This window comes from Pundamilia nyererei, unplaced genomic scaffold (assembly GCF_000239375.1).
Source record: "Pundamilia nyererei isolate P.nyererei 1_Seehausen unplaced genomic scaffold, PunNye1.0 scaffold00125, whole genome shotgun sequence".
Lineage (NCBI taxonomy): Eukaryota > Metazoa > Chordata > Actinopteri > Cichliformes > Cichlidae > Pundamilia > Pundamilia nyererei.
In genome coordinates, this window is record NW_005187526.1 from 484,029 (window position 1) to 507,084 (window position 23,056).

At 42.1% G+C, this 23,056-nt stretch overlaps 1 protein-coding gene across 3 annotated transcripts in view; it reads left to right on the top strand.

Moving 5' to 3' along the window:
• The window catches only part of vps13b (vacuolar protein sorting 13 homolog B), a 293,873-nt gene that overhangs the window by 191,736 nt on the left and 79,081 nt on the right, over positions 1-23,056 (top strand). For all 3 annotated transcript variants that reach the window (XM_005742923.1, XM_005742921.1, XM_005742922.1), the window contains exons 34-37: positions 881-1,024; positions 15,651-15,992; positions 16,638-17,058; positions 17,278-17,415. In XM_005742923.1, the coding sequence (XP_005742980.1) occupies positions 881-1,024; positions 15,651-15,992; positions 16,638-17,058; positions 17,278-17,415 (1,045 nt within the window). The remainder of the gene's footprint in view (positions 1-880; positions 1,025-15,650; positions 15,993-16,637; positions 17,059-17,277; positions 17,416-23,056) is intronic.

Genomic DNA, 23,056 nt, shown 5'->3' on the forward strand with positions numbered 1-23,056 from the left:
TGCCTCTTTGATGCCTCATCCGACCACGCTAACGTGCCCCTTGACAATGCATAACAGCTAATCCATAGTTTGTGCTTAGACACACACACACACTCACACACACACACACACACACACACACACTCTCTCTCAATGTGATTTGTGTAACTCCCTCAGATATGGAAACTCAGAGCCAGGAACAACAAAACACAACTTTGAACTAAGTCGTGTAGAACAATTTCTATAATAAAAATCATATTCATTTTGTCTAACCGCTAACTACTGTTAGCAGATTTATGCATGGTTCCCACACAAATGTAAAAGCTATTGCTAATGAATCATTAATGTATTGAATGTATTATAGCAGTATGTGGTTCCTCGCCAGGCTATTCTGTAACTGTTATTGTAACCTTAACATGTTCGACCAGTCACTTTGACCGCCAACAGAACTACTAATATTTATAATGTTAATGCACTTCTTATGTTACTATAAATCTAAATGAGAAAAAAGACAGTAGTGACTTTAATTTAAAGCTCAGAATTGACAAAATAAAATTAAAAAACAGTGGCAATACCCTTTGTGGGTTATTGCGCTAGGTCTGCCATGTGTGCGTGTGTGTGGTTCAGTCCACAGTGTTGGTGAGTAATATCCTTTTAGATGTAACCTCCAGCCTGAGTTTTGAACTGCTGGCTGTGGGTGGGACCCCAGAGAGCACAGAGGGAAGAGCGGAAGAAGAGACAGACTTAAGTAAAGATACAAAGATAGTGAGGAGATGGAAAGTAAATAGAAGCGTATACAAGTTACAAAAGATGTTTTCAATGCATTTCCTGTTCTCTCCTCCTACTTCTTCTGTTCATTTTGTCCCCCCCCCCCCTTTTTTTAACTCCCTTTTTTCTCTAGGAGGTGGTGGTGTGTGGCCACTCTCTGGAGGTTAATGTGACTAGCAGTCTGGATTTCTACCTCAGTATTGCTCAGGTCCACCTCCTTCATCAGCTTCTCAGAGACAACATGGTGGGGATGGACGCTCCAGAGAAAGGCTTTGAGGTACATTATAGTGACGTTCCAGCACTACATACAAAATCAAAACCACCCCCTGTTTAAACTTAAAGATGTTTAAACAGTCAGCCTGTGCACCAATACACAGTTCTCAGTGCTTCTGTCTACCTGAAAGTCCTGTGTCTGTGAGCATAATCTCACACTGCTTGCGATTCTGGATCTCCTCCATTTTGGTTTCAATTTAACTTAGAGGAGTCAAATCTAGTGAGTGGATTCAGGTGGTTTGCACTGAATCCTCTCCCCGAGATGTCTGAGGACAGCACATGTCAGCACTGGAGGACAGATTTGCAGTGATCCCTCATACCCATGAATATTAAAGAATGAGCATGCACTTGGTTGGGCTCCTGATCCTGGCCTGGCTCCTTTGGTCCTGTAGACTGTGGGTGAAATCACACCAACTAGTGCTCACATAAACATATGCAACACAGGTCACAGTGACATCAGGTGGAATTTTGACTCACACATTCATGCACAACGCAAACGTCTTGGTCCATATGGGCACTTACATACTGACAAACAAAGCTACATACATACATAGTATGGACATTTTAGCTGGAGTAAGGTTATTTGAGTAGTTTAACTATGTTTCTGTAATACTAAAGCTTTGTTTCTTCGGTGTAACAAACCTGAAGTCATGTGTGACTAACAACTCTTTTTATTTCAGGAACTTTTCCTGTAGATATGTGCTGTGCTGACATTAGCTGGATACTGTACATCTGCCAAAAGATCACTTTGTTGATACAATTATGGCTTATTAATTTTTACCCACTAGTCTGCCACAAGTTCACATGAAGCCAATTACTAATCATTGAGCAGCGCAATGCTTGTTTGCTCAAAAATCTATCATTATTATTTCCCAATACTGTGCTCTTAACTATTAGCCGTGACTATTTTGGGTGAATCCAACACATTTAAATATTTACTCACTCAGAGCAAGGCTGTTCTCTAATGTGGGCTTAGTTTACTGCGCTCTGCTCAGCTGCAGCTTTCAGGGCCCTTCCTATTGTTTACAGGACAGGGAGCTCCCAGGCGCCATTTGCCCCGTCTGACCGCTTAATGAAGCTTTCTAATGGAACACAATATAAAAATATTTACCAGCTGTGGTGAGGATGGGAGTTGTAGATGAGGGAAGGGGACAGGGGAAAGAAGAACGGGGGTAATGGGATGAAGTGAAGTGAGTTGATAGTGATTTTACTGTTATCTCCTCTTAACATTCTTTATGGGACGATGTGTGCTTAAGTGCAATGACTGCGTCAGATGACGCAGATAAAGGCCTCTGTAACCTGAAGTAGGCTTTCTCAGGCAAAGTAACAAGTTAAACTTTGTAAGCATGTAATCACTGTACAATCTAAAATGGATTAGGACAACTTGGACTAATACAACCGTGTAGAAATGGATAAGAGAAAGGCGCAGTGTGAAGTTTCCTTATTTCTTTTTTTGTTCTTCATTTGTTACTTGCACGGTAAGACCATGGGAGGTGCCTGCTGTGCATCTGGTCTTGATTTGGGTGATCTCTGAGCCCTCACCCTTGACTTGTAATGATTCATGGCTTGATTCTGTTGAGGGGCAGCTAACGGCTACAGAGGGTTCATCCAGGTTCAAGGCAGGATGAGAAATTTAAGCAGCTATTCTGGGAGGACTATTGGCAACTGTTTGAAAACTGCAATATGTTATCCACCCCCCCCAAAAAAAAAAATTGTTAGGGTTCACCCTTCAAGAAGGGTGATTTAAATTGGATTGATCACGGTTTATTTTTTCCATTAATCTCTAAAAGCAATGAAATGTAATGCAACGTAATGTATGATGTAGCATCAGTTTTGCTCAGCTTTGCAACACCTTGGCTCACAGTGCAGTCCTGACATGCACCCGAAACATTCCTCTGTGAATTTGGTTTTCTTGTTGAGCTTCTCCAGCTGGAGGAGATGAGATTCCAAATAATGTTAAGGACACTGTGACAGTAGCCGCTGTGTTTATGTTTTTACCCCCAGGCTTTTTCCTAGTTTATACAAGTTAAGGAGCTGTCAATTTTTTGTGCAAAAATATGCATCCGACTGTTTTTATTACTTTTTTTTTTTTCATCTGGATTAGGTGAAGTAGAAATTACCCACAAGGTCCAGAATGATGTAATATCAATCACTGCTTTTTGAGAAGTTAGATGTATTTGTGATGGTTCAGCTTTCATGTTTTTTTCATGTATTTCCACACATGCATTTTTAAATTCTTTTGGTCACAGTTATTAACCAGGGGAGGCTATTATGACTTTTCTGCTTTTACCTTATTTATGTCATATGCATGATACAGTGTGCCTTACTGTTTTATAGCAGTGACATTACACAGCATAACAGTATCATTAACAGTGAGCTCAGTCAGTGTGTCTTCACCTCTGTGCAGCTGCAGAGCTCGGAGGTTATACTGAATAAATGTGGTCTGGCTTTGACTTTTTTGGACATTCTGTAAAACTATTTGTACCTCCATCTATCTCAGTGTCGTAAGTCTTTTGGCAGCTGAGTCTGTCCGGCTGCTTGGCCCTTCAACAGGGAGGTTAGTATGACTTAGACATGATCAGGTCTGGTGTGTACGGATCTACAAAAACCCATTTCACAAGCTGCAGAGCCCTCTAGTGGTGTTTTGAACTAAGGCATTTAGGCCCCACTCCCACCCCCTGCTAACACATTTCACCCACTGTCATCATAGAATATCAGAAGTACATACCCTGACAGTGTTCAGAGTGTGGGTTAAGAACAGGTAGAGTCAACAATCTTCAGGTTTCATGTAATAAAGTTCAGATGTCTTTCCATTTGTAATTTCCACAGCATTAGAAACTGGATTTGGAATGTCTTTTTTTAATTCAATCCCAGCTTCAGTAATGATATTTATAGAATTTGGCATTTTTTGTTTGTTCTTATTTTATACAACCTGTTCAAAAGATTCAATTAAAACCAGGTCCCAGAACTCAAGCATCTGGTACAGGGGAGTTGTTTTTGTTGTGCTCCAACAAACCATCTCCGTTCTCACAGTCAGCACTGTCCCCAGCTAGAGTTTAAATTAAACACTGCTCTTTACTCACTCTCTCTTATTTCCAAATCCTTTCCTCTGATTTTTTTTTCTTTTTTCTTAGCATGCTGTTTGTCTTGAACAGATTCTCCACAATCCCAGGCACTCATTTCAAACGGTTCCATTGCCCCTCACAGCTGTGTTTTATTGTCTTGGTTAATGAATTTGTTTTGTAGGGGCTTTTGGGTTCCCTGGCAGTGGTGAGGCAAGACACTCGTTCAGGCAGCGCGTTCAAGTGCTGTGTGTGATTTCAGTCATTTCTAGACACTGTGCTGTGTTCAGAGGAGTCTGTCCACACATACACATTGTTATGGCTTTTCCATGCATACATACAGATGTTAGATTTTTATTTTCTCATAATCTCTTTCATACCCTCTTATTGTGCTTTATCGACAGTTACCAGTTTCCACTTAAAATGATTGAGATGCAAAACATGTGCTTCTTTATGACCGAACAGCTGATTTCTAAGCACTAGATAAGCAGATGTGTTGCTCCTTGAATCACTTCATCGTAGGGATGTTTATTGCAGCATTATGATCCATCATTTTTTGTGCTCGATGTTAATGATGATAAAGTGAGGCTGAGTTCAGTTTAAGCAGCAGGAGGACCCTCAGCCAGGGAGCTATGAATAGATGATGGAGCAGTTTGTGGTACTTATCTCACTGCTATGTCATCAGCTGTGTCACCAAGCAACACAGAAATGCAGACCCATACCACGCACGCACGCACACACACACACACACACACACACACACACACACACACACACACACACACACACACTCTGTCATACACATTGTTTCCACATTCTCAACATGGTAACTGTATTCTGCTTTTATTTGGGAGCCAGGACTCTTAATGGTTCTTTATGACTGAACAGCTGACCCGTGTGTGTGTGTGTGTGTGTGTGTGTGTGTGTGTGTGTGTGTGTGCATTCTGTGTGTCAGCTCTGCAATGACGTTATTTGTTCTCTAAAAGACAGAGTAAGAGATTTAGATGACAGTGTGTGAAAGTGTGCAAGTTTGTACCTGACAGTCTTTCAGTTATTCTGTATCATTTTCTGATTTTACTGTGTGCCTTTTATACGCTTGCTACAGTAATAAGCAAACATATTATTTTAGCAGTGATAATAATGCTTTTTTATTTTTATCACTCTCTTTCACACACACACACAGACACACATAGTAAAAAAAGCACATACAGAGGCAGCCCGGGTCAGCCATGTGCTTGTACCACAGTGTTAGAGGAAAATACCCTCTGGTGCAGGGGAAGTCCCGGTCGGCTTCATCTTCCACCTCATCCTGGGATGATTACACGCATGGGAAACGGGGATTTAGACTTCCTCCAACACTCATGTACACACACACACACACACACACACACACACACACACACACACACACACACACAAACACACATATATCCCCACTGATGCCAGTGCACACACAAACATGTAAAGGGTTGTATACAGGTTTACAAGATGTTATCAGGTTGGACTGTCTGAAGTATAAATCCTAGAAAATACATCAAGTTCCCAGTCACCCATTATTGCCTTCTCTCTGTTTACCTTGTCCAACTTTCTTTCCCACACTGTCTATCCCATTCAATCTTTTCTCCATCGTGGAACTGGCACGTCTGCTTGCTGGAAGAGTGTTGGCTCTTCCATAGCTAGCTAGTTACTGGACTAAATGGCTGCTATTGGGCAGGGTTCCTCCTCTGGAGACAATAATACTGTGCTGTTACATCTGTTTAGTCTTAAATGTCTACCCTTAAGGAGGCATAGTGGCTTTTTTTTCCTGAAATAATTGTCCACACAGCCACACTCAACTACACTTACTAGATTTAAAAACTGTCCCTTATAAAAAAACCGAGTTTAGTGTGTTTTATGGTTTAAAATAATATGTCATAGTGTCATGTATACTGATGTGCCATACTGTTTCGTGATGGGGCCTCCTCAGAGCTCCCATTAGTCTGGGATTACATGAGCAAACAGAATACAGTTCTGTGACAGGTCATCCTTTCAAATATCTTGAGAATTTTGCATAATGTTAAGTATAATAACCAAATAAAAGTAACTCACTCTTACCAAATACTGCTAAATGTTACTGTGGGAGCGTGGAAGCTTGATGGCCTGTATATAGCTCTCTTTCACGTAGGAGTGTTAGCTGGATGTCAAAAGCACGTAGGACAGCTTATCTTAGCCACGGTGCTGTTGACAAGCTTGGCTCAGCGAGCGACCTGCGGCCAAATCCTCGTCTGTATATGTTTAAAGTAAACCGTTTCCCAAGCCACTCCTCTTTGTGATGAGTGTTTCATATTGTCTTGTAGCTGTTGAGCTTTGAGAACTCGAGTATCTTTCTTGACCTCTGACCTTTCCAGGACAGTAAGGTGTCAGAGGATCTTTTCAGTGCTCTGCTGGCCAACAGAAATAAGGAGACATGAAACGAGGGTAAAAATCTAAAGCATGGAAAAGTAACAGAGCAGACAGTGGAGACAGCTTGAGAGAGGTTTGCCAAATGAGAGAAGAAGGAAGAGAGTAAGGAAGAAATGTTCAAAGATGAGTACAGCGTCTGAATGTGGTGTTTGCTTTGATTCCTGTCTCCGTCCAAAGAATTTGTCTGTAAAGCTGGGAGCTGATGTTCCTGAGAGGTCAGCTCTTAACCAGTCAACCTGGCTATTAACCCTCTCTGAGGGCCAGATTCCTTTCACCCTGACCTTTTCCCATCCTGCTTAGCACTATTTTCATTCGCCCGGTTGCTGCTGAGAGGAATAATAAATAAAGCTCCTTGTGCAGCTGTCTCCTTTTCCATTTTGGCTGCCTTAGATCTGTAAAGTAAGTGTCGTCTCAGCTTATCTTAAACATACATATTTTCATAGCCAATGTTCATCTTGCTGCCCTTCTTTTGTTATGAAACCATATCTTTTTCTTTTTTTCCCTGTGTCTAACTGACCCTTCTGTGTGAATCAACTGCTAATTGACAGCCAGTCATAACAGCTCACCTTCCCTGTTCAGCCTCTGCACTCCAACCAACCTTCTTCTCAGAGCATAACCGTGGCACATTCTTAAATTGGCCCCTTGGAAACTCAATCTATTTGAGATCAGTAGCAGCTGAATTTGCTCTCTCCTCAATCGGTTTTGGCAAAATTGGCGTGAAAACTCCAGATAAAATCACAAAGCTCGGAATTCTGTTAGAGCAGGGAAACAAATGGTGCCTTTGAGGAAAGGCAGGAGGCCCCCGCCGTGAACCCAGAGATCGAGTGACAACTCAGGTGAGCAGGAGTGCCCTCTCTCTCTGCCTGCAAGGGAAACAGGGTCATAAACCCAGGGGACTAGTAAAAGCAATGTGCAGGCCAGCTAGCAGACACTATGGTAGATTTTGTTCAGTGTAAAAACACAGAATTTTTGTCCAGTGAAGTGAAAAGAGGAAATAGTTGTGGGGGTATTTTTTCTTCCATCCACCTGTAAAAGCAAGATTCCACCTAGAAAAACAGGTGATGGGGAAGATTAAGTAACTCGAACATTGCAATAAAAGTGTGAGTGTGTAGTGTCTTTGTTATTCTCCTTTTTCTTTCTTGTCTTTTTGCGTTATGGTCTGCAGAAGCATTGAGTTCTGCTAAAACAAAACGCGACATCCTTAATTCAGTTAATTGAAAGATTCACAAGAGGTCATTCAGCGACGAGAGTAGTTGTAATGTGTACTGCATTATGGCGTGAGTTATTGTGCCACATGTGTTCTTAATGTTAGTGATGGAGGAACCGAGCATTATTCCATGTATACAAGAACTGTTATCTATCAGTACATTTGTGAACTGAATATGTTTAAGTTTGCGACTGGAACTGAAACCTGATAGCAGCGTGTAAAACCCACATGAAGTCAAGGTAATGACAGATATGCACGGGTAAGTTCCATGTAGTCACCGGAGACACAACTGAAAAACGTAGCTCAGATGGTTTAAATAATCAGGACGTGGGCTTGATTTTGTACTTCACCTGCTTCAGTTTGTCTTCTTGGATGAGCTCCAGTGTACATGTCAAAAATGAATCACCAGATGCCCCCTCACACAGGTGTTTCCTTCCATGTAAGCTGCTTCTGAATCCCCCCAGCCATCCATGCAGTCAGTTTATCATTACTTTGAACATGTGAAATTGTTTGTTCTCCTAAAATGAGCCTTTGAGCTACGTTCATGTTCATTTTTCTGTCTGCAGATCATTTTTTTTGTTAGTTTAGCCTTGTCCTCTACAGTATGTTTCCATTATCAGGGTCCTTCTTGGTCAGCCAAGTCAGGGGATAGGGGGTCTTACATAATTCTCCTTTTACGAGCCTAACATGCAGAACCGGAGAGCTTTTGTCTCACTCGACCCTCGTAGCTAATCCAGGCACAAATTACAGGAAGATTACTTCAATCCTCCTGCTGTAAATAGACAGAGAGCCATGATTGTTTTTGTCTTCATGCCACTTTTGAGTTTTCAGTGCAGTCTTAAGTGCATATTTGTGTGTGTCTCCTCACTTATGAAGCGGTGCGCTCTTACTGTGTCTCTTTTCGAAATTGTGAGCGTGTATGTGCGGGCTTCCTGGAGCGTGAGCTGATCGCTGCAGCATCGCTCCCAATCTTGTATAAGACCACCTGGTGAGCATCTGCCTCCTACACCTCCCACCCTGTCCTGCTCCAAACAGCCTCACATCACCTCAAGACTCTGTTGTTTTCCCCTGCTGTTACTCTCTGCTCACAAACTTGTAACTAAAGCAGAGAATACAGAGATGGCTGGCAGGCAGCACAAGTTTCAGAAGAACACTCCACGACTTAATGAAAGGCATTTCTGCAGCTTTTTGAAGTCTCTTAGACATTTGCTTTCTTGAACCGCCAAGGTCATGCTGAAGACAATGCAGTTTGAGGTTTCTTTTGTTGTTTGTTTGTTGAAAACATAGCGCCAAAGCTAATGATGCATGGCCAAAACCTCGGATGAGAAATCTTAAGGTACTTTGCTGCTTTATTCTTTATTGTGAGACCATGAGTGACGGTGCGTGTCACACTTTGCTTTGCCAGTGAAAATGTAACGAGCGATGAGATGTGTCAAGAACGCAAAATCGCTGCCAGTGTCTTCACAGAGACACCACTGGTCTAACATCTAAAGTCAAGCTCCGAGATGTCTCACAGTAGCTCAGCGAAAGGGACTTTTATGCCCACTTTCAGAAACAACTTTGACCACCGTTAATCTCACCTCACTCAGGGACTTTTGGTATATACTGGAGCCTGTATTTTAGATTAGAAAATTGCTCCCACACAGATCTCAAAAATAAACAGGGATGGTGAGGGCTAACGAGAGCCAGTTGTGCTCTGCTCCATCCCTGTGGAAAAACAGAAGAAAAGTACGTCTGATGAATATTCTGCTGCTGTGGGGGCTAGGATCATAGCGGCTCAGAGAAAAGACAGACCCCAGGGTGCTTCTGTCTCACTGTGACTTCTCATCATGGTTTTTTCCCCCTCATCTGGCCTTCAAGTTATTGTAAACAGGTACCCTGTAAAATGTTACGAGCCTGGGTGCAGTTGTTTAGGTATATCGGACGGGAGTCGGTATGTTTTCATATTAAGTGCATAAAGGCCATCAGGCGACATTTATCAGCGGTGTTCGAGCTGCCAAGTCCTCCATTTAGCTTTAAAATTTCACTTTTGTAACTCTGCTTATTTAGTTTATCTTGTATCATGTTCATTATTAATGATGGAAGCATTTGGTGATAAAGTCTGTTCAGCAGTGTCTGATTGCAGCCAAGAGATTATGTCGGATGAGCAGAGAGAGTCTGTGTATCATTTCTGAATACTTGCATCATGACGGTCAGGCCGCTTTCCCTCCTTTGTTTGTTTTCACTAACACACTTGTGGTGTTAATCTAGAAATTGTCTTGTGCCGTCTTTTGAACGCTTCCTTCGGCGAGTTAGGCAACTGCATTGCATCCTGATTATATAAAGAGCTTGTGCTATTGTTGCGATATGGGGTAATTCCTGCACGTCCTCACAGTCACCCCTAACCTAAGCAGTAGATTTGATTGGTGCGACATAATTGTGAGGATTTGGGTTTAGATGGTGGATCTGACGGGGGTGACTGAAGCAATACATCCCCTGTTGAGCTTTAAGGGTGGTGTCTGTCAAACTTTTTAAATCATTCTTGATTGCCAGAGATTTGGAGCGGGGCTCGGTGGGTTTGGCGAGCTTCTCCAAGGGCCCGGAGTCACACTGGGAAGGCCTCGGGCTTAAACTCAACGTGTTGAGCACACTACTGTAGCCTGCGTAATGTCAGCGCTCTGGATGCAGCTCTGATGTACTAAGCAATGGCAATCTGCATTCTATTTGTAGCAAAATATTTGTAAGCAAGCTAATGTCGTGAGCAGGCATGAGAGAAAAACGTTTTTGAAGTTCAATTATAAAACAGAGGCTTTGGTCGCCACATCTTCCAGAGCCAGGTCTTTGTTGAGAAGCAAACTGTAGTTCCCCAGATGGACTACATTAACTCGCTCTCTTTACAGTTGTTCTTTCCATTCTCCCGCCTTTATCATTTCGCATCTTTGTTTCTGGGCCAGAGCTTTTCCAAACTATAGGGCAGCTGGAAACCAAAGAACATCATCTCTGTATTCATGTTCTTGTCGGTTCATCTTTCCTTTGTTTTTTCAGTTAGGTGTTTCACAAGCCCCTCTCTCATGCTCCTCTGTTTAAACCAGCCATCTCTTCGCTTCTGCCCCAGTCGGTCTTTCCGGATGAAAAGTGTTCCAACTGACCCAGTGCTTTAGGAATGTCAACATGCATAAATTATTACTGTCACCGCAGTGTTTGCTTTCCCCCCGTGAGTCACGTGGCATCAAAGGAGCAAGAGATTCTCTGACATGGTAAGCAAAATATTCCCACATTGTTATTCCTTTGGTCCACACCAATAGATGGAGAAATGGAGTAAGGAGAGATATCTGGGGACCTGGAGCATGGAAGGAAAAAACAAAATGGTTCGGATATTGTCTCTCGTGTTCCTTTGAGAAACATGTTGCTAAACCCTGGCGGAGTAAACCCACCCACCAGCATTACTGGGTGGAGGGAGCTTGTTAAAATGGCCCCACTTGGCGCCCTGAGCTTTGGAGTACACTGTTTAAAGTACAGTCGACAGTCACGCCGAAGCACTCGGCATCCATTTGCGAGCTCTGGGGTCACGACCTTCCTTTACCTCTTTGTTGTGGTTCAGTTAAAGTGCATAGCAGGTTGCCTTTGTTATTGAAACAAAGTTTAGTGTGCTAAATGACTGCCTTTGATGCCCTTTCTTGTTCTGCATTATGGCGTACAAAGCAGTGACTTCATATTATAAATGTCTTCCCTCCTCTGTTTTCCTCAAGAAAATAAGCAAGTGAGTTGTGGTTTCTAATGGCATGTGGTAAAGTATTATTGTTATTTTGATTAAGATGAGGTATTGCTGCATTGAAGTTTTCCTTCATTGGCACAATAACACAGAGGCCTGCTATCAGCTTTATGCTTCTGGTAAACAAAAGTGGGTAGCACAGCAGGGGCTTAACATATAAACTTTGATGTAGTCAAGATACAGAAGTTAATTTCAATGTAGGCATTTTGCAAGCAAGTAGCTGAACTGAATAGTGCTGTCAGAAAGATTTAGTAATGACTTCCCGTGTTTTTCAATGGGAATTCTACTGGAGTTACAAGAGAACATGGGAAAAATGTGATAAACCATTTTTCTGCTAAAAATGCATGAAAAGTGGCTCAGTTCCCTAAGCTGACCTCACCTGGCTGCTATGGCTACTGCAACAGCCTGTCATTCACTGGAGGAATTCAAGCTGAAGCATTTCACTAATAAATCAAGAAATCTCTGTATGCCTCTCTGAGTGCTCTACACATATCTCATCAACCATTCATCCAGTCTGCTTCAAACGTGGCCAGTGTATTGCTTGGGGATAAAGGAATTTTAGTCTCATTTAGTGCTATTTTTGTGGGTTTTTATCCTGTTGCACCATTTCAGTCTGGGAACTTTTGGGAATCCTTGTATTATAAGAACCTGAATGTAGTCGGACTACAGTTTGGATATGTGGCTATTAAATGGGCCGTCTTGAAAGGAATAATAGTCACCTTTGTTACTTGGATCGTATTTATTTTATTCTTTCCTGTCGACTACCATGGACTTCCCTACCATCTTAAAAATCCAGATTTTCATGTTCTCTGATCCCTGATCCCGAATGGCAACTTTCTTTTCATTCATCTGGAAAGCATCAACTGCATATGTGATATTCAAATGTAAAAAGTATGCTGTCATATTTGACTAGCCAGCCAGCACTGTGAACGGGTGGCATTTGGATGATGTGACACTTGCTTCCGAGTCTTAGCCTTTCTTTAGCAAGCTGTTCTGAGTTACACTGATAGAAATGGGGTCAGGAGTCACACAGATGCACTGTGATATGATTGGCACTCAGGAGACTCATGGTTTCACACTTTGGGGATTATCCTTCATTTTCCAGAATGCTCTGCCTGGAGACTCTGATGGGATGACCTCACGATTGGCTGGTGGGGGTTCGGGTGTGGAGGATGTGTATGTGTGCGTAGTTGCACGTTCATGATCACGATCACCTAAGTCCAGAGGAAGATTGCATTGGGATCTGGAAAGAGCGTTTCCAGTGAAGCCATTATATAATATAATAGAAAGTAATAGCTGGAAAAGGGGATTCCAGCTGGGACTGGTCTTGTAGTTACAGTCAATGTTTGTATTTTAAATTTATTGCCCTCAATAATTGAATAAATTGGTATAAAGTTAATGCATATAGAGGTATATGTTTTCTTTGTATACATGCTGTTTTTTTCCAGTTAGTAGGTACAATAGGGATCTAACTAAGCTGCAAGAAGAAGAAGCAGCAAGTTAAAGTGATTGAATAGCCACTGACTTCATGTGTGTTTATGCGTACATGTTTGTGAATGCACTGATTGAATGCACGAACTTATGAACACTGTGCATTTGGCACGTTTTTTCATTGTCTCTCTTCCTGCGTGGCTCTGATTGTGTTCCCCATCATCCCTTATTCCACTTGTAAGCACATCTAAATATAGACCAAAAATTTGCTTAGGGGGCACTCTGCTAGTAGTGGTGGTTAAAGAGAAGATGGGGTATTTGCTGTAATTGTAAATGCATGTGTACAGCCTACGTTTGGGAAGGGAGAAAAGCATAAAGAGCGTCTGGCAGGTTCTGCTGGCTCGCTCTCTTTCCCAGCTGCTATGCAGCTTATTTGTCCCTTCCAGTGTCGGGTGCTCCTCGGAGGGGATGTTTTGCCTTTGCTGAATACCTTTTCAAATACCTCCTTACCTCAATGCAAGTTTCACTCGCTTAACTTAACACACATGGAGACAAGTCCAGGCCCTTTCTGCCTTCTCTCTCCTCCTCATTGCTTGGAAAGTCTGACATTTCTACAGAAAAGAAATGCACACATCCTGTCCTCATTATGGCAGAGAAAGGAAGGGGATCTGGCTAGGCCAATCCTATGGAAGCCCCACACATGAGCCCAGTTGAACAGAACAGGCAGGCATGCTGCTGCGTTTTATATGGCTCTTGTTCTTAGCCTTTGATGACACTGTTTAGAATAGGAAATATCTAATAAGTCAAGTATTCTGTCTAATGTGCTGCCAGTGGGTTTAGTGTTTGCCTGGAGGTCTTGAAACACTATCTCCGCCACAGCAATAATATACATTTAAAATTCTCATTGGAGTGTGTGGAAGGGAGTGATGCAGAGAAAGAGAGGGGGCAGCTGAGAGTACATGCTGTAATAGCAACCATGTGCAGACTGGAGCAGATGAGGGTGGGAGAGAATGGGACACACCTTGGGTCTGTCTCCTGTGTTTTACAATTCATCATGTTTCAAAAGACAGCAGTAGCTAATCGAAACTGACGTTGTTCCTGTTTACATGGATGGGAAACACTGGGGATAGGCCTCAGTCATGGTGTAACTGTGGTGTTGGAACTGGTGAGTAACTGACTACTCGTGCTGCGTCTAACAAACCTGTACAGTATAAGAGGAGGGATTTTTTTGATGTAAAGTAGTGGTCAAACACACCAGACCCACCTTATATGCTTACATGAGACCTGTTTGCATTCTTTCATTTTTTCCTTTTTTCTTACGTCAGCCTCTGCTCCACTTTAACAAAGTGCTTCTGTGTGTTGTGATCCAAACGGTTTTTCTTAGCATCTAGAAATGTTTCCACACATTTGGGAATTTTTTCAAAAAGTCAAATCATTTGGATATTCCAGCTACAGTATATATGTCAGTTCTGGAAACATGTCCAGTAAGTGATTTGGTAGGTAGCATTTAGTTTTAGTTATTTGTCTCATATCTATCCCATGGGAGCTAATGGCAGCTTCTTTGTAGCCTTGATGATGGCATTCTTTGGTAGCAGAATAAAGATGCCTGTTTTCATTGTCACTTGAAATCCAGCAACAGTGCTCGCGTTGATTTATATCATCTGTCACTGCAAGCTTTTTATTGCCACAACGGCTGGAACCCTCCCGACATCCGTTAGCTGGAGCCAAGCATAAAATCTCAGCTGCTTCATACACAATACCACAGTAACTACACAAAAAACGTTTTGATTTTCTGGGGTGAGGCTCTTTTTTTGTAGACATTTCCAATATTGTAAGAAGTGCAAAATGATTTTTAGACCACAGTAAAAAGTCCCAGAGCATGCCTTTAATGTCTCTGTGGCTGTATGGATGCTTCTCTTCTTTGGTCAATTTGTCCATGGATTCAATCAAATGAGTTATTTGATTTGTGTTCTCTCATAAAGCCAGGACCAACACAAGAAACTGATTTACAGATTAAAAAAAACAAAACAGCAAATGTTCTCCAGTTTCATTTGCTTCCCTTATCTCCATGGTGATGCTAACACACCAGCTTGCTTTGGTTTGAGATAAGGTCATGTCTTTTATTGCAAACAGACTTCTCTTTTTTAAACCATAATTTTTTATCATAAAGTGGTAATTATTATTGTGTATTTATACTCTTTACCTTATAATTTCATGGCTTGCACAGGTTAGTAGCCATACTGCTTACGTTAGCTGCTGATAGCTGTTATCAAATTTATAAAAAGCAAACATGATAAAGCTAAGTTACATTACCTAGACTTTTATGGTTTTCTTTCTTTGCATGTCAGTGAACAACAGGTCCGCCCTTACAAGGGTGGAGGTACTAGTACATCCATTAATCCATCCTCCTCTGCTTATCCAGTTCAGTTGGTTTGCATTCATTCTAGTGATGGTTTTTACACTTTTGAAAAATAGCATTTTGGTCTTTTTCAACAGTTTTTTAGGAAGTGCATCAGTGATGGTGCACTGCTGTTTTACTAATCTTTTAATCGCCTTAATTTTCTGCAAACCTTGTTGTGCTCTGGTCAGAAACACAAAACACAAAAGCTTTTTTTCCTTTCTTTTTCCCTCCTATTCTCGTCCTGCTAATGCTAATAACCTTTGCATTTATTTTTTTTTGCCAAGAACATATGCATCTGTGTCAACATGGCTTTCCCTTCAATGTTTTTATATACAGCTGCGTCGGCATGAGCAGACGCGAGGTGGTCGAGACCCCGTAGCGGGCGCTGACTCTTCATCGCGGCACAGTGGGACTGGACAGGACAGCGGCTTCGGCAGCGACAGCGCTCGCATCCGTATTGTGCAAATAGAGCAACAAAGCGGGGCCAGTCACCACTGCATTGCCAGACCCTCCCACAAGTCCACCATTACCAAGAACCTAAGCTTTATCCCCTTTGACATCTTTCTCACCGCTAGTAGGCTGTCTGTGATGACCTATGCTTGCTCCAGCCCTCCAAAGGCAATTCCCTCTCTGTCGGATACTCCTGGCACACCGGAAAAGATGCAGCCTGGGGATAAGGTAAATAATAAAAGCTTGTCACATGGAAGCTCTTGCACGCATCAGTTTCTAGATCTCTTTGTTATCCACGTGTCTAGAATTATAATAGAAAACATGTACAATAGCATGCAGTATTATTATGTTATTATAAGAGTTATCATGTTTGAGTTTTACAGCAGGTTGATTTTGTACAGTGGTCTAATTGAAAATAGAATTTGTAATTATTTTGTGTGTCTGATAAAAGTAGTTTCATACAGTCTAAATTATAACAATTCAATTTCATATACTCAATTTAATATAGTGCAACATGGACCATCAGTGCTCATCTATCCACATAATAACATTAATATACTGTGTGTGTATTTATGCTGATAAATCATTCCCACAGTCTAAGCAGATGTGGAACTCAAAGACATCTGGGCACCAGTTCAACATAAGCCCACTCGAGATAGAAAAGCAAACAAATAACCGTGTTGTGCATTTGGAGCTGATAAATTAAACTTGCTCACATCTATACAAAGTGCACATTATGTTTTTTGGTTCAAGTTTTTATAAGCAGCACCAAACAGCCCAATTTGATATGTATAAGGTCAACAGACCCAAAGTAAGATCCTCAAATTCCAGTGATTTCATAGAGATAGATAGATTCCTTTTTATCTTATTCAGGTTGGAAAGAGTGCCCTCAACCAGCCTGAGACCAGCCTCCAGTCTGAGTCACATTCAGCCTCGGCATCGCCAACTCCAGATCTGCCTCCAGCTACCCAGAGTTCACTTGCTGGCTTGACTGCTGAGGACATCCTCAACAGCAACACCTCCCAGCCGGCCTCTCCACTGCTGAGAGGCAGCCTGCTCTCCCTGGATGGCCTGCCTACTCCGACACGCTCCTCAGCCCGTCAAGCACTTGGTGTAACCATAGTTAGGCAGCCTGGGAGAAGAGGGGCTGGCGACCAGGTGTTGGAACCCCTCTTGTACCTACAGGTGATGCAACCTTCTGCCCTTCTCAGCTGTCACCACCGCAAACAGAGGATGGAGCTGTCTGTGTTTGATGTGTCCTTAAGAGGAGTAGCTGCTGACTACAAGTGTCTAGGTGAGAGAGATAAATATGTTCCTGGGGATGGCTGGGGATACTTTTAAAGGGTAAATGGATTTGAATTTTGTTATTAAACTGTAGATCCTGGACAAATTGACTTCCATCTCCCCCCATGAGTCATATTCACTCAAACTAATAAATGTGAAACTTCCTGATGTTGACATGTATGACCTTTTATTTTTCTATTCATGTTTTTATGTGCCTCGTTTTGTTCAGACCCGGGAAAGACTCTACCAGAATCTCTGGACTACAATGTGTTTTGGCTGCAGACAGTAGCAGGAGAGGTGGACAGTAAAACGGGGATTCCTCCCCCTCTGCTCTGCCTCCACATTAAAGATTTCTTAAATGGACCAGGTGGGAATCGTGCACACACGCACACACTTTTGTATACTCATGCAAAAAAGGTGGGTGGGATTTAACAAAAGGGGGCCCGGTAGGTTTGGATGACTTCTTTCCCTCAATATATGCAATCATCATTCTGTATTTACTTGGATTTAAATTTGTTTGATGATTCCAAACATTTAAGTGGGACAAATATACAAAATTCAGGGGCTAAATACTTTGTCACAGCACTGTATTTTAGTTAAAACAACAACATGCTTCATTTTTAGCACTGACTTGCACAACATCCTCTGGTGTATAATACCATCCAAAAATCCAGTTTCAGCTCTGGGTTCATTTTAGTCACTTTACCTTTATCCATAAGTTCTTGTTTTTCTTTCTGTGTTTAGTCTTATAACAGCAGTTCAAACAGCAGTTTCACAGCCAGTTTTCTATATACTGCACACGAGTAAACACAGATGTGAGCACATGATGAGAAAATAACCTTATGGATGTTTGCTTCAGAAAGCCACTGATATCGCAGGTGTCCGTTTCTTTGAACAGTACAATACAATCCCCTGTGGGTTTAAGCGTGTAGTCTCATGCTTCTTTGAATTTGCCTGTCACTGTGTTTGGTTCTCTATTTTTAGGTTGATATGATATCCATATGAGTAGCTTTAAGCTAAGGTTTTTGACCTAAGGGTGTGGTTGACATTCTACACAAATACAAGAGCAATAAATAAAAGTGTGAGTGGGCCTTTGAGTCTCAGTGTGCACAACCTTTTTATCCCTGTGAGCGTGTGTAGGCGCAGAACATCATCCAGAGTTCAGCTCCCTGAACCCAGGCCAGATGTTGCAGATGCATACTCACTGACACCTAACTACAGACATACTTTGACATATAGCCTGTCTTTCTTCCACATGCATACAATCATGAACATATACTGTGTGTGTATACAGGGAGCACAGGATGGACTGGTGGTGTTATTGATAATAGTTTAGCAAAGCATATCACTCCCTTGCTCCCACACACTTTACTTCCTGCTGTCAGCTGAAAGCCCTTAGCTGCTCTGTCCACCTGGAGGCCCACAACACAATACAATGCAGCTCTATGTACACCCCAACAATCACACAGTACAAGCAAACACAACCAGATCCATCAGTGACGCCACTAACCAATGAGTGAGACCTTTGCACGAGTCCAGATTGCATAACTGTTTTAACAGCTCTTAAGGTATATGGTAATAAATGATACTTCACAGTATGTACATTAAGTAGTGGAAAGAGAGTGTCCTGGAACATTGGTATGCTTTAATCTTCCTGTGGAAAAGGGTAAGAAAGAGGAGCAGTTATCGCTCAGGTGCATGGTGGATTAAATAGATTCAGTTTATTTGTTTATTAGGTTATTAAAAAGTGTATATGGCTCAGTGTTGATTTATTTATAGAAGCCCTGTCCTTTTCACTGAACAGAGTTATATCTCTAATGATAATTATACTGTAGTTATATCTGATGCCTGAGTGCAGCTGAAGTAGAGATGCCAATAATGTGAAATTACAGTCAGGTGTTTCCCTTGAACTAATAAAGAGATGAGCTATCTCTCTCTCTCAGTAGGATTAGCTGCATCACAATCACTCGCATTCATTCTCTTTACACACACACACACACACACACACACACACACACACACACACACACACACACACACACAAAACCATACCACATGACTCAGACAGGATCCAGGCTCAGTGTGAGGTTGCTCCGGGTCAGGCTCTGCTGGAAATTTCGAGAATTGACCACACATGCTACTGGTTCTTCCTCACCCCTTCAACCACATAGTCACACACTCCGACGCATGCATCCATACACACACTTTCAGCTTTGTGTTGTTTAGTTGGATAACTCTCTGGGGAAGATAATTATCGTCTTCAAGGTCGGGGGAGAAAAGGAAGAAGTTACACAGAGCAGAAGAATCCCAATACCGGAGGTTGTTTTTGTAGAAGACCCTTATTCACAAAATATTTGGACGGGACGCTGACAAATTATTTTCTAATTCATAAATGAATCACTAAGTAGTTCAAGAAATGTCTTGACTAGGATTGACTAGCTGAAAACTGGTTTATGAAGAACAAACGCATTTAGCATTTTATTCATTTGTCCTTCTGTTGTTTTTACACGTGATTTATTTGTGTGTAAGTCTCTGTAACTATGTGGGTGCTGCTATGTGTATCATGTTTGGCGGCCCCTACTTTAATTTGACAGTTCTTCACATTTAATTTATCTCAGCCCAGCACAGACGGAGAGAAGACAGCCGTGAGGCCACATCTTGCTGTGTGTTTACAGCAATATGCTCGCAATTTCAGCAGCATTTATTCAGCAAGACCAATCAAAGCGGCCCTCCCAAGGATGCTGAGTGGGAAACACTTGTAACATGTGTACTGTAAACTGGATGGTGTTTCAGCATTGACCCCCACTCAGCAGCTGCTCATCAAATACATGCGCGCGCTCACATAAACATAACTAATGCCGATGCTTACAGAACGTCAGCCTTTTCAGAACTACTTGAGTTCAAGGCTTGACCAGCGGAGACATAGACGATAAAGTCCTGAGTGGATCGGGGGGTTTTTTCAACGCGAGCAGCAACCAGTGAGCACACAAATACGCATACTTTCCCTCCCTGCTCATTTTTTGTTAGTCATGTCCAGAATCGTAACTGCTACCACTCGAAGTCGAGATCCGCCTTTCCTCTGTAAAGAAGGAGCAGGTGATAGATTAGCTTGAACAAATTGGAAACACTGCTCTCTGTCCCTGGTTTCTGTCAAACCAGAGTTCGTAGAAATGTTGTCATTTACTGTATACAAGGGTGTGCCCCTCCGAACCATCCAGACCCTCTCTGATTCAAGTCATCTGAGTGACTTTTTTGTAATGTTGGGAAGCAACAGGTACCCCCCAAAATTTTGTTTGCTCTTCCGAACCCAGAAAGAAACACATGCCCTTCACATACAGGTCCCGCGTAATTTGACACATTGCCACCTGTGTCGGACACAGGCTTTCCACTGTCAAGTGTCAAGCATGAAAGTCAGCTAGAGAATTCAGAGGGGAGGGGGTGGGAATGAAAACAATGTTTCTGGTGGTTACGCATAATCACATATACCAACGCCAGGTTCAAAGTGGGGACAGCATCACACGTGACCTCGCCAAAAAGCCACAGTAACCTGGGTAGTAAAACGTATTTGATCTCCCACGCTACTCTGCAGAGGGGTGTGTGTGTTTGTGCGTGTGTGTATACCTCTGTTAGACCTTGATCTTCCACTTTCTCCAGTGCTAATAGAGGCTGACACCTGAGAAGGGCCAGTCTGTGAGTCCCTGCAGCCTGTTCACATTAAGGCCTGTTATTTAAAAGTATGCGAGCACCACCTTTCAGCCTTCAGGCTGGACGTTTGCTCTTTGCACAAGCCTTCTACTGACAGTCGCCAGTTTAAAATATTTGTTACATTCAGGGCAAACATCAGTGTTTTCAGCTAAATCATTCGTATATGTGAATCTCATTGCTGTTAATGTACTTTTTTTCACCACATTTCTTTCAATATTTATATTTCTTGCCTTAAAAACAAAAATCCCAGTCACCCATGGCCCCTGCTGGCACGCTGCTGGCAGTTTAAAATAAGAGTGACATTTATGTTTTTCCTTCACTTTACAGTATATATGGTTGAGGGAAGGCTTTATCGGATGTCACATCTTAATCCATGAATACAGAATTTACACTTCAGTCTGTAAAACCTAAAAGCCTTTCTTTCCCTCTTGAGGTTAAAGTTTCCTCTTTTTATGTCATCTTTGCCTAGTGAAATCACATGTTCCTACATCTGTCTCTGTTTCTCACAGATGATCAGCTCTAGAAAAGAAAAAAAAACACGTTTTGTTCGATATGTGGAAATTTGATAAACTTCTGCAAAAAAAACACTGGAGGCTGTACAGATGCTGTGGCTGTCTCTTCACAGTACTAAACCCCGATAGACAGCAGTGGCCTGTAATCATTTCACACTATAAAAAGGAGGAAACTTACTCTTTTTCCCACCATTCCTTAAGGAATACTTAAATATAGAAATGGACATTTAATATTTAACAATAAATATTCATACTTTATGACATCCTGGTTACGAGCAGGAGGGAATTTATTCACTTTTCTTTAAAATCTAACTTTTCTTTAAAAGTATATACAGTTAATGCACAGTTTAGTGGAATATTTTATTGATCATCGTTATTTAAAAGGTTAGTACCTTATTTCAGACATGGGCCTTACATGCAAGAGGATAACTATAACCATGAGTTCCAGTCTAAAAAGTCTGGGTTATAGTTAGCCGTATCGACTTGCACTACTCAGTTTGATTTGGAGAGTTTCAGATTAGTGAAAAAAATAGAAATACCTTGCCATCACTTCAGATCTGCCGTTGGTGGGGGGATAGGACCGGTAGGGTGTAGAAAGGAACTTTGGAGTGAGTACAATGATAATGAGTACCAGGTCTCCATGTGCCGGGAGCCAGGCCATGGCACTAGCTCTGGCTGGTTGATCAGGGACATCTTTACTTGATTACAGGGATGGGTTGATTAGGTTGTGGGTGGAGGAAGAGTAAAAGATAGAAATGACTGAGCAAGAGAGAAGAAGCAGAAAGATGGCTTACATGAAACAGACGGGGAGAAAATGGATTGGTGAAGTAACATGGGAAGGGGAACAGAGGAACCTGGATGAACAGCTGCATACAGCTATTTATTTCACCACTGTAAAGTTTCCTGGTGATAAGTCAAGTGGAAATGATAAGCTACATTGCACAGCAAATTCCACCTATCCTTCCTCCAGCTCGTCTCTGCAGTTATCCTTCCATTTGACCATGTGCTTTACTTCCGCTGAATTAAAAGAGAAAGTATCCCGAAGGCAGATTCAGTCTGTGTGTGTGTGTTTTGGCCTTTCACTCTTGGCAGTGTTCCCGCTCATGTCATTTAGTGCTCTTACCTGGAGAGGAGGTAGACAGGGGGCCTAAAACCCTTAAGAGGCTGTAAACACTGGGGCCATGATGAGACCATGAAAAGCAGCTGCACTAGTTTTGGTTCGGGGTTTTTTTTTTTTGTGGGAGGGGGGTTGCTTCCCTCTCCCATCATCATGAGCAAGTGGAAAAATGGGATAATGGAAGTGGTGTAAAACGGCATTGAGTTAATTCATGTGTCTCTGTATATTCCAGTCAAGTGTTTGAAGGCTGCAGAGCACCAGAGAGTGAGAGAGAGATTGAACAGGAGAGAGTGGTCTCAGATTTACGCGGCTGGCACGAAGAAAACATTCTCTTCTGCTATTCCGCAGTGTCACATTAGGATGTTACAACGAGACAATCAGGAATTTGTGCGTGCATATGTGTCCATCTAAGACGAGGAGAAGAAAGAGATTGAGACTGGACCCAGCTGTCCTTTTAACTTTGCATGCAAAGTTGAGTGATTAGAAGAAGAGAGAAGTTTGATTTATGAGACACAGCACCATTTAGTATCCCATGGGTCGGTCAGATAGCTGAAAATCTGCTCAGTGGGACATTGATGAAGCCTGCCTTGTCTTATAGCCCCCAAATGGATTTTATCCAATTTATGTTTTTCCAAATTTCAACAGCAGGTTTTAAAGACCAAAGACCACAGCCA